This window comes from Lagenorhynchus albirostris, chromosome 2 (genome assembly GCF_949774975.1).
Source record: "Lagenorhynchus albirostris chromosome 2, mLagAlb1.1, whole genome shotgun sequence".
Taxonomy (NCBI): Eukaryota; Metazoa; Chordata; class Mammalia; order Artiodactyla; family Delphinidae; genus Lagenorhynchus; species Lagenorhynchus albirostris.
In genome coordinates, this window is record NC_083096.1 from 38678163 (window position 1) to 38690722 (window position 12560).

Below are 12560 nucleotides of genomic sequence, written 5' to 3' on the forward strand. Positions count from 1 at the left end.
GAGCTGAACAAAGACCTTTTAGTTTAACAGGCAGAGGGGCAGGGTTCCCTGTGGCAGGCCATTATGTATGCTTACAGCCACAGACAGTGATTATAATAACAAAACCAGTGAAAAGCAAAGGTTAAAGTAAAAGAAGCAGATCCAACATGGAGTCAGAATTGGCTCTTCCCTGTTGCCCTGTTTTTGCTAGTCCTGTTGATGGCGTCCCCACCCTTGTGAGCATCTTCTTTACCTGGGCAGGATGGTAAAGATGTTTAAACAGACACTTGTTATTTACAGAAAAAAAAAAGTTTTGTTAGTGAAAATATTTTATCTTTGAGGAAATGTTGGGGAAAGAGTATTGTCTCTGGAAATTGTGAGCAGTAAAATAATTTAGTTCAAATTATTTTAGAAATAGCAAAGCATCTGTTGAAAGATAAAGAAAACTCTTCCAATAATTGCTAAATGAATCATTAGCCTGAGTTCATCCAGAGAGCAGTGCTGCTTCTGTGCAAAATCCCTACAAATTAGTCATATTTTTTTTCCTTCCCCTTTGGAGAATTATAGACCATTAAGGTGAGCTTGCTGTCTTTGAATGTGTAGGGAAACATTTCTGGATTCAAGTATCTTATAAAGGTTTTCTCTATTCATAGATAAGTTTTGCTCAGTGTGTTTGGGAATTAGGTATGGTCTCAAAGTAAATAATATGCACAAATGCTGTTTAGGAAACAGATATGCAAAAGTGTTTAGTGTTTCTGTTGTATTGCTTTTTTTTTTTTGCAAAATATTGGATATGAGGTAAGGAAAACAGTAAATATATACAGCTCTCCTTGTTTTCCCTATCCAAGGAGAAAATAGCCATGGTAATGAAAAATACAGACCAGTGGGTAAGGTAGCTAATTTTTTATTTGGTTTTGAAATCCATAAATTGGTGCACTTATGAATGTGAAACACTCACTGCTTTCATTATCCAGTTCTAGAACACTCCTTGGAGTGATCTACCTGGTGTTTTTTTCCTCCATTTATTTTTCTCCACTGAATAGACTTATTTCAGAATGATGTTCTTCAAAGTGAATTATTTTCATAATGCTTGTATAATACAGCTAGAGCTGTACTGCAGTCAGAAGAAAAATCCTTTCCAAAGTATGTTGATCAAGGCTCCATTGCAGACAACAGAATCCACCCAGTTAGTTTAAGCAGAAAGGACTTTATTGCAGGGATTTAAGGAGATTTCAGAATAGTCGAAAGGTCTATAGGGATGGGCACTAAGTAAGGTTCCTGGAGCAATTCCCAGAGCCACCCTGTAAAACCATGGCTGCTGCCCAGCTCCTGGCTGGAGAATGCAATGCTATGGTGCACTAGTAAAAGCTGCCACACCAGGAAGCTACGGCACCTCTGGACTGACTGGACCCTGGAGCCTCCACCGTGGCTGCTGCAGAATAACAAAAGCCTCTGCCACCATTCTTTCAGAAGTCTCAAAACCCATACATTTTTATGTTCGTTCTTTCACCTTCAGGTCTGTGTATTTTTTCATCAGAAGCTAGGTCCAGAGGGAACATGCTAGCTACAGGGAATTCTGGGAAATGTAGTTTTTTGCCTTCTAACCTCTAATGTATAGGAAGTCAAACTAGAAGTGGTCGGAGGAGTGTTGATTGAGGCAATTGGCAGTATCAGCCACGCAGAGCAGATATTTTATTTTGAGAAGAAGGTTAAGATGGTTGCTTTCCCAAGGCATTTTATTTTATTTATTATTATTTAATTAATTAATTTATTTATTTTGGCTGTGTTGGGTCTTCGTTTCTGTGCGAGGGCTTTCTCTAGTTGTGGCAAGCGGGGGCCACTCTTCATCGCGGTGCGCGGGCCTCTCACTGTCGCGGCCTCTCTTGTTGCAGAGCACAGGCTCCAGATGCGCAGGCTCAGTACTTGTGGCTAACGGGCCCAGCCGTTCCGCGGCATGTGGGATCCTCCCAGACCAGGGCCCGAACCTGCGTCCCCTGCATTAGCAGGCAGACTCCCAACCACTGCGCCACCAGGGAAGCCCCCCAAGGCATTTTAGATGTTGCAGCTTCTCTGAATGCAGGTGTTCCCCTTTTGTTAATCATGGATTCACTCCTTTCCAGTCCAGTTTCTAGAACCTTTCTGCTTTCCTTTCTTTTGACTGGGTTTGAGGGAATCTTGAGCAGGTCCCCTCTCTACTTCTGTCTATCTCCATATCTGTGAGTATCTCTATCTGTTTCAGGATATACAGCTTGAAAACTCTCAGATTTATATTTCTGGGGCTATCAGAATAAAATAGAGTTTGTTGTTTGTTTTTTTGTTTGCATATTTACTTAACAAACACACACATAGTACTTAATAAGTACTAGGCACTATTCCAAGTGTTTTCCATATTTTAATTTATTTAAGTCTTATAATTAAACCATGAAATAGACCCTCTATTATGACAGTACTCTATTTTGTCCATCTCTTTAGAGCAAGTAATTGATATAACCAGAGGGTGGGCCTTGAGTTGGTGAAGATAATCTGCAGAGCACATCATACACTAGAAATATTCCATGAGTTTCTGTTCTCTAACTGTGATTATAAAGGCATTCAAGGATAGGTGCCAGGTTCTCCACTTTCTGTATCTCTTATTCCCCTTTTTCAGTAGACTGTGTTTACACTACGTTCTTAAAAATGATTTGACCCATATGTCATTCAATTTATTCAACAAGCTTTTATTGAGTGTCTAGTATGTGTTGGTTTCTTGGAGGATACAATGCTGAATATACATGTAGTTCCTTTTGGGGCAGGGGGAGAGGTCACAGTTTAGTGGAGAGGCAGCTCAGTAACCTACAATTAAAGTACAATGTGGTAAATTGCCATGATATGGGTAACCATCGTACATTGAGGGAAAATAGACAAGGGACAATCTGTCTGGACTATAAATGGATGGATTAGGTAAGGCTTCCTGGGAGAGGGCTTGCCTGACCTGAGGCCTGAAAGATAGGTCATCATCCTGATGTTTGAGGGACAGGTTTCTCCAAGTAAAGGGAGCAAAGGGTGGGAAGTTTCGGCCATATGAACGCAGCACGTTTGGGTGGTCAGCACGGCCATGTTGCAGAACTGGGGAGAAAAGTTGGGTAGGATGATGAAGGCTGGGCAGGGCCAGATAGGAAGAGCTGCATGCGTCTTGCTGAGAATGTTTCTCTGGTATGCTAAGGGGGAAACCTGAAGAATATTAAGTGGGAGAGTGACTTGATCAGGTGTGATCCTAAAAATGTTACTTTGGTGCTGTGAAGAGGGAACAGAATGGGGGGAACAAGACCAATTGTGCAGAGAATAGTCCCCACCTTTGAAGTGTGTCCAGTGCAGAGTACCGGGAGGAAAAAGATGTGCAGTTGCTCCGAGCTTTTCCTGGATAACCAAGGGGAATGGGTGTGCTGCAGCTGAGGCTTCTGTGGCCTTCGTGGAACCTGCTTCATCTGTAGATGTAGACTTCAGAGCTGATAGTAAATTACCTAAAAATGCCATCCATACGTGTAATAAAACAATGTTCCTGACCTACTCTCACTAGGAGACAAGTGGTGGGTCTAGGAGAAATGGTAGTCCCTTAGAAGAGGGGCCTGCAAACCAGGGCCTTTGGACCAAATTTGGCCCTCCACCTGTTTTTGTGGGTACAGTTTTTTTGGAGCACAACTTCTCCCATTTGTTTAGGTCTTACTATGACTGCCTTCGGGCTACACCATCAGAGTTGAGTAGTTGCCACAGAGACTCTATAGCTCACAAAGCTGAAAATATTTACCATCTAGCCCTTTATTAAAGTTTGCTAGCCCTTGTTTCAGTGTGATTATTTTGATAGCAATAAGCAGGATGGATTTGGAGGGATGAGTTCAATTTTAGAGGCATTAACATTTTTTAACTTTAGACTTTGCACTTCACCAATGAATCCCTTTAGCTTTTATGATCACTTTAAACTCTAATTATATAAATGCCATTTGCAGCAACATGGATGGACCTAGAGGTTATCATACTAAGTGAAGTAAGTCAGACAAAGACAAATATCATATGCTATCACTTATATGTGGAATCTAAAATATGACACAAATGAACTTATCTACAAAACAGAAACAGACTCACAGACATAAAGAACAGACTTGTGGTTGCCAGAGAGGTGGGAGGGAAGGATGGACTGGGAGTTTGGGATTGGCAGGTGCAAACTATTACATATAGAATGGATAAACAACAAAGTCCTCCTGTATAGCACAGGAACTATATTCAATATCCTGTGATAAACCATAGTGGGAAAGAATATGAAAAAGAATATATATATATATAAAGAATAAAAGAATATATATATAATAAATATATATAATAATAATAAATAAATATATAAATAAAATAAAAATAAAAAAATTAAACAAATAAAAAATAAAATATAAAAATATATATATGTGTGTATGTATGTATACACATAGATATATGTATAACTGAGTCACTTTGCTATACGGCAGAGATTAACATTGTAAATCAACTATACTTCAATAAAATAAATTAAAAAAAATTCTAATTATATAAAGGAGGACTGACCAGCCTGAGGTCACATAAGGGTAGGTGACAGAACTGAGACTCAAGCCTGGCGCTCCTGAACCTGAACACAGTCCAGTCTCTGCCACACACAGCACACCACTGGCTCCATCAGCCACTTCGAGAATAAGGTCACTTTCCCTGCATTGTGATAGACACAAATTCGAGGTGAGAATAGTATCTCCGGGAAACAGGCAGGTCTTCCTCTGAGGCCACCCATTACAATCACTTTCCTCTGTGTTCTTGGTGTCCTTTACTGGGAGGGATGTTAAAGCCCACGATCTCCTCATTAGTGATGTTAATTCCCTCTGTTAACTCTGTGGGAATCTCCACCCGTGCTCCCTTCAAGGCCCCAGAAGAGTGTAGAAATGAAGGTCAGATTTAACTCTGTTGAATCAATGGAAGTAGCTGAACATTCCAGTTAGGCTGCAGCTCTTCCTGAACCCTGAGGAATTGAATTTTACGATTCTAAGGTCCTGAACCCTCCTTCTGGTGGGTACTGAGCCAAGACTGTCTGCACCCGGGAGATTTCTATCACGTTCTTTCAGTTCCTGATCGCGTTTATGGATGGTAATAAATTTGCTGGTCAGAGCAGATTTCATCATTAAGTAAATAGCCATTTTAGCCTTTGTATCGATCTTAACAAAACAATAATTCTTTCAAACGAACTGAAAGAATTATTGAATTTAAAAAATTCAGATGCAAAATCCTGCAGACTGACAGGATTAACTTTTCAGGGAGCACTTTATGTAATAAGATATATCCCAAAGCCAATTTTTACCCCCTTATTTCCAGCCATTGCTGACGTTTGCCCCCAGGATGAAATTGGAATGTTAAAACAGCAGATTCCTCAAGTGTCTGCCCAAGGAGGTAAGCAGGCTCAGAGCAGCGAGAGGCCTTGTTGAAAGAGCTGAGTTCTCTGTGATGCTAGTAAACCTCCCCGTGGGCAGAGGGTTAGCTTAGGAAGCCTTTTTTTTTTTTTTTTTGGCCTTAAAAACTCAAACTTGGAATGTAAAATGGTGTAGCCACTGTGGAAAACAGTTTGCGGGTTGCTCAAAACATTACACATAGATCGTGATATGACCCAACAGTACTACTCCTAGGTGTAGACCTAAAAGAATTGAAAATGGGTATTTTAAAAAACACTTGTACGCAGATATTTATAGCATTAGTCACAGTAGACGAAAGGGGGAAACAGCTGAAATATCCATTAATGGTTGAATAGATAAACAAAATGTGGTATATCCCTATAAGGGGATGTGATCCAGCCATAACAAAGAATGGCGTACTCGTACGTGTTACGATGTGGATCGACCTTAGCAACGTTATGCTGAGTAAAAGAAGCCAAGTCGCACATTGCAGGACTCCATTTATATGAAATACCCAGCGTAGCTAAATCCATAGAGATAGAAAGCAGGTTCATGATTGTCAGAGCCTGGGGGAGGAGGGTGGAATGGGGAGTGACCAGTTAATGGGTACAGAGCTTCCTTTTGGGGTGATGGAAATGTTTGGAACTAGATAGAGGTGGTGGTTACACAACCCTGGAAGTGTAGATGCCACTGAGTTGAATTTAATGTGATGAATTCTATGCTATGTGAATTTACCTTAAACCAACAGCAGCAAAACAAGAAATTCCCCCAAACTCAAGCTTTTTCAGAATCCCTAAGTTGTGGAGTTTCGGTTCTGTTAAATCTTGGCAAATACCCTTCTAATAATATGTGAGTTAAAGTTTCAGCTACTGGTAAGAGCAGTGATTTATTGGAAAGTAGGCAAGGTCTTGGGAGAGTCTGGGTTAAAAAAACAGTGGTGGACTTGGTGTAACTGATTTTATCTGTGGGATGACTTCCTCAGCCTCCCTTGGGGTGTCTTGGTAGGTGCCTTGGGGTTGTACTTGGTACCAGATGCTTTAACAACATTTGAGTCCAGTGGTCTGGCCATATTAGCCATGGGATTATCTTCAGCCAATGTTAATTCAACATGGTCTGAGGAATGCAGGAAAAAAAAGCAGAGAAGGAGAGTTTTGGCCATTCCCCTGTGATAACACTGCAGGACTCCAGCTAAGAGGCCAGAAGTGAGGGTGCTGTCATCTGGTGAGCTTCAGGGCTGATGGGAATTCATGGCTAGAATAAGGAAAAATTTACTCAGTGGTGAGTTGGCAACATAAGATCTTCATTTGCCAGGAGTTTTTTCTTTTAACTTTCTGCCCTTGAAGTACTAGATGATTTTGAAAGAGATTTGAACCGCCAGATATGAGTACACATGTTAAAAAGAAAAAAAAAAAAGGTCATTTGGCAACATTAGGAAATCATTTAAAATTCAAAATACTAAAAAGTAAACCTTTAGCACACCCATGTTCGTAACAGCATTATTCACAACAGCCAAGAAGTGGAAGCAACCCAAATGTCCATTGACAGATGAATGGATAAATAAAATGTGGGGTATCCATGCAGTGGTGGAATATTATTCAGCCTCAAAAAGGGGGGGAATTCTGCAGTATGCTGCAGCCTGGATGAACCTTGAGGACATTGTGTCAGGTGGAACAAGCCAGACACAAAAGGACAAATGCCGTATGATTCCACTTACGTGAGGTACCCAGAGTAGTCAAATCCATAGAGACAGAAGTAGAATGGTGGTTGTCAGGGGCGGGGGTGAGGTATGAACGGGGAGTTACTGTCTAATGGGTACAGAATTTCAGTTTTACAAAACAAAGAGCTCTGGAGGTGGATGGTGGTGATGGTCGTATAACAGCGTGAATGTACTTAATGCCACGAAGCTGCACACTTAAAAATGGTTAAGGTGGTAAATTGTATGTTACATATATTTTACTGCGTGAGGCACAGACTCTGCAGCCTGAGGACCTGGGGCTTTAAAGTCGAGCTCTGTCATATATTAGCTGTGGGACCTTGGATGTGGTATTTAACCTTTCTGAAGATAGTTTTCTTTTTCTTATCTTGCTATAGGCAGAATCATAGCACATAGTCAGTCTGTATGCTGTAGTTTCTTCCCAATCTGGGGAAGAGGCTGGATGACTGGGGAACTTGCTGGAACAGAACAGGCTGACAGTGTGGATGTGGAACTTGGAGGCCTGGGTTGGTGACACGGGAGTGTGAGGGGGGAATCTCTCCCCCCTACCCCCCGAATGATGGGCACTCAGTCAGGACGCTGTCTGTAGGCGGGTGACTAGCTGTTCTCTTAGTATTTCTTTCCTTTAGTATTTTTTCCTTTAGGAAAAAAATAACTTTTTTTTCCACCCTTTGAAAGCAATCTGCCCTTCTTCTTACATACAGGAAGGCTCAGGGCCAGATAGTGAAGTGACTTGTCCAAGTTTACACAGGGGGAGAGATGTGATGAGAACTTAGGTCACCCGATTTTACTTCCCCACCATTTTAAAGGCCTACTGATTGTTGGGTAATCATGATAGAAATTTGTGGTTAAGTCAAGGTTTTTGCTCTCAGGAACTTACTATTTTTTCCCTCTAGAGAGAAAATACATGAAATAGCTAGAGTGAAAAGTGCTATACTGAATATGCTGTAGTAAAATGTGCTATCGTAAAAGTGCTAGCATTGAGTTGTGAATTGACAGAGAAAGGGTTGCAGTGAGGGCCACCTGGAAGGGTGGAGAAGGCTTCACACTGGAGCTGACATGTCTGTGGATATGGGGCATTAACGAGGCATCCCCAGGGTTGGAAACGATTTGGTCGGATAGTGGGGTGTGTGTATGTGTCTGGGAGTGGTGGGGGAATCCAGGTAGAGCGTCAGCACAAGTAGAAACAGCTTGGAAAAGGGCTTCCTCTTTGGTATCAGACAGGACTGGGTTTGAAACCCAGCTCTGCCGCCTCTAGTTTTGCCTGCTCTGACCTCCAGTTAACTCATCTGTAACACGGATTAAAAAAAAGGAAAGGTCTCAGTTATATCTCTAGTATATGTAGATGAATGACACCACTGTTACCTGTCTTTCTTTGCAGTGGTTTTCAGAGTCCGGGGTGTTAGTGTTGGTACCGTGACCTCCTCCAGGGTGAGGGATTCTACATTTCTGCCCCCCGTACCTAGTGTAGAACTCTGCTCTCTATGGGAAAAGAGGCCCAGATCCTTTTCCTTGTTAAGAGTAGGAGAAATAACGTTTCACCAGGAAGTTAGAGTCAGTATTTAAGAGACCAAGAATCATCATGTCCTTAAGAGTTCTCTGTTCTTGCCTCATTGCACACTGAAAACCTCAGAATGAATAACCATGCTTAACTCACTCAGTTTATTACAGGATGATGGTTGCTCTGTTTGTGAATATTAGGTGGTCAGCCTTAGTGTGTCCCTGCCTGGGAATGGTGTGGGGTGGTGTGAGCTGTTAAGGGTTCTCTGGGCTTATGAACAATGTAGGGAATCATGATTGATGATGTCAATCTCTACAACTTGAAATGTGGTCCCCAGGCCAGCAGCATGGCATCCCCTGAGAGCTTGGATGAAAGACAGAATCCCAGGCCCTATCCCAGACTTCTTGGATCAGAATCTGCATTTTAGCAAAATCTGTAGATGATTTGTGTGTCCACTGAGGTTTGAGAAGCGCTGATGTAGAAGACTGGTTGTGAATCTTGGAGTTCAGGCTCCCCTTTCTCCACGGGAGAGTCTTCCTGGTTCTGTCCAGCTAGAATTTATCCCCGGTTTATATTTGACTTCCTTACAGAACCAAAGAAGAGGCTTCTAATTGACTAAGAATTACAGGATCGAGAAAGAAAATGGGGAGGGAACAGAACATGAAAAAGTTGTTCTTGATTTGAGACTTTAAGATTTACCTTGAAATGAGTGAGCTCAGGGTCTATAAGGCTTTTGCTTATGGAACCAGGCAAGTCCACATTTTTCTTCCCCAAATCAGTAACTGCTACTTATTGGCCATCTTCTATTCATTAATTCAGCTTTTCTGTCTGGTTATTTCCTTTAGGTAAATATTTTAAATGGAGAAGAATAGACATAAGAAAAATGTTTTTATTTCCTTTAAATGGCTCTTTTCTGAAATAATTAGTGATGAGAGACTGTGTAGTTTTGATGGGATTTTTTTTTAAATTTATTTATTTAATTTATTTATATTTGGCTGTGTTGGGTCTTCATTGCTGCGCGTGGACTTTCTCTAGTTGTGGCGAGCGGGGACTCCGCTTCGTTGAGGTGCACGGGCTTCTCATTGCGGTGGCTTCTATTGTTGCAGAGCACAGGCTCTAGGCGTGTGGGCTTCAGTAGTTGTGACACGCGGGCTCAGTAGTTGTCGATCATGGGGTCTAGAGTGCAGGCTCAGTAGTTGTGGCGCACGGGCTTAGTTGCTCCGCGGCATGTGGGATCTTCCCGGACCAGGGCTCGAACCTGTGTCCCCTGCATTGGCAGGTGGATTCCTAACCACTGCACCACCAGGGAAGCCCTGTTGATGGGATTTTACCAGCACAGGGTTTTCAGTAGTTTTGGGCCTTAGGATGAAGCATAAAGGTTTTTTGGTTTCTTGAATGTTATGAGATATTATTTCATTTTTACCCCCTAGAAATTAAACTTGGACAAGTTTTGAAACATAGGTATAAGTCTGAGGTGATGAATTCTAATGTAATTCTGAATGTTCAAAAACATTATTTATATTTAAAAAGCTAAAATGTTGGGATTTTTATTTTGAGGGGGGTAAAAAAAATTCCATCTTGGTTTTTAGTGTCTGCATCCATGTTACAAAGTGGCATTTTACTAGCATGGCCTCATCACATGACCTTTGCGCCTTTAATCAGTTGATTGACTCTCCACTAATTTGACATTTTTAAGATGGGGAAGTGAGGTCTGGAACAGGGATAAAGCCGGGTTGACGATTTGAGTTCTTTGCTCTGCTGCTGCCTGGGTGTGCAGCGTGGGCACGTCCTGGGCTCTGATGTAGTCAGTCTTTGAATGGAAGGAATTGGACTAGATCTATGATTTTCATGGGATGGGGTCTCTATGATCAGGTTGTGTGTGTATCAGGATCTTGGTTGTGGGGAAAACGTGTTGTTTGAGAAGCACAGTACTGCTGTCTTTCTTCATTTGGAAAATAGAAAAACTTTTTTTTTTTTTAACAAGAGGCAACATGTAAAGTGTGATACAATCTTAGCTGGTTAACACAGCATGGCAAGCACATGGGACTAGCTGTTAGTGGCAAGTAACAATCTTTAGTGAGTACTGTGTGCCGGGTACTGTTTTAAAATTTTGATATGCATGTATTTTCAGTTAAACCTCACAAATTCCTAGAAAATCAGTCCTGTTATCATATGAGCAGACAGCGGAAAGGTGAAGTATCTCACTCAAGGTCATCACAGCCAGTATGTAGATAGATCTGGGATCCAAACCCAAGATGAATCGGCAGCCTTAGCTGCTACATACATTTGCTACCTCTACATCCATAGTCTGATATGAATCAAGGTCACTTCAATCTGTATTTTACCTTCTGAAAAAAAGTTTTGTACTATGTGTAACTTGTATGAAATTGCCCCTCAATCCTCAGGTGCAAAAAAAAAAAAAGAAAAGAAAAAAATCGAAAATAATCCTATTTTCCTTTAAACCCAATACTGATGAGATGTTCAGTATCGATAGATCAGTAGTCAGTGGGGGATTCCTTCGTCACCCACACGATTTGGCTAGAAAATTCTGAGGGCCTCAAATCTGCACTCCATCCTGGTGGTGCCGAGATGCTCATGGGCCAAGCCCACATTCTCCGTTTGAGAGTGGCCAATCACTGTGCTTATTCCCTCCATGCTCAGCTTGGCTGCCATGATCTCCCCGGAGCTCCTGAGGCCGAGGCTTTTAGGTGTGAGCCCCCAGGTGTCCATGGGTCCAATCTTTCCAGAGGTTTTTCACCTGCCTCTGTCAGGGAGCCATATAGACACAGAGCCTGGTACAGACGCAGACAAAGGGCACTGATGGACATAGCTTCCCAAGGTGAAGGGAAGTATATCTTTCATTCTTTCCTTGTCATCTTATAGGGAATTAGTTAATTTCTCTATCAAATTATCCTCCTGCCTGTAAGTGACAGCAAGATTTAACATGACTGACCTTACACAATTTTATTAGTGTCCAGTGTACATTTCTCTTGCTGGTGAAAGCATCTAGGTGATGAAACTGAGATAACCTAAGTTGTTATTTGTACTATCTATGTGACGCTGGGTAAATGAACTGAATTCTTTAAGTCTCTGTTTCATATTTTATAACGTGGGGTCAATAATAGTTTCTGTCCCATAGAGGGTCCAGAGGTTGGGGAATCAGCTTTAACAGAGACACTCAGTGGGGGAATGGCAATGAAACCAGCTAAGCTGGAGGGGAGGGTATAAGTAGGTGCGGTGTGTGGTGGGGTAGATGCTGGAAATGTTGTGTAAATGCCGTTGTATAGCATTTGGACTCACACTGGCCTTCTTCTTGCAATTGTTTTATTAACTGGAGTTTGTGTTCTGCCTCAAACACCTACCAAGATCCCTCTGATAAACTGCTGTTTTGGCCGATTTAGGACCCAACTGACTTTGAGTGGAGCTTCTGGATGGAGTGGGGCAAGCAGCGGCTGGTGTGGCTTCTCCTTGGCCACGTGGGTGTGTCTCAAGTAACCAACCTGCTTGCAAGGAAGGTACGGTTATGTGCATCATTTCCGTTTAAGCTTCTTTCTCCTTTGCTTTTTGTGAAGAAAGAGACCTGAGCTAGCGAATCAGGAGACATGGATATTAGCCTTGGAAGACTGGAAAAGATGGGAAAGAATTGTTACTGGTCAATAGGATAAATTATCAGATAAAAAGATAAAAGATAAAGATAAGATAAATTGTTAATGATGTTGATAAGATAAAAATTTCATACATGCTTATCCTGTGCTTACTTCCTCCAAGTCGTTTTTCAAACCAATGAATATGAAGGTTTTAGACTAAAACTAAACTTCAGATGGTATTCTTTAAGACCGTTCTTAATCAAATGATCCTATAAAAACCACCTGTTGAGAATATATGTGATTTCAGTTCAGAAGAAAGAGAATGATTTCATTAAGAAGTGGGA

At 41.6% G+C, this 12560-nt stretch overlaps 1 protein-coding gene across 7 annotated transcripts in view; it reads left to right on the forward strand.

Moving 5' to 3' along the window:
• The window catches only part of HHAT (hedgehog acyltransferase), a 367203-nt gene that overhangs the window by 50298 nt on the left and 304345 nt on the right, over positions 1-12560 (forward strand). For 5 of the 7 annotated variants that reach the window (XR_009537066.1, XR_009537069.1, XR_009537065.1 and 2 more), the window contains one exon: positions 12031-12144. The exons of the other annotated variants lie outside the window; for them this stretch is intronic. Coding sequence is in view for 1 of the 5 variants with exons in the window: in XM_060130771.1 (XP_059986754.1) it covers positions 12031-12144 (114 nt within the window). In the remaining 4 variants the exon portion in view is untranslated. The remainder of the gene's footprint in view (positions 1-12030; positions 12145-12560) is intronic. 7 annotated transcript variants of the gene reach the window in all.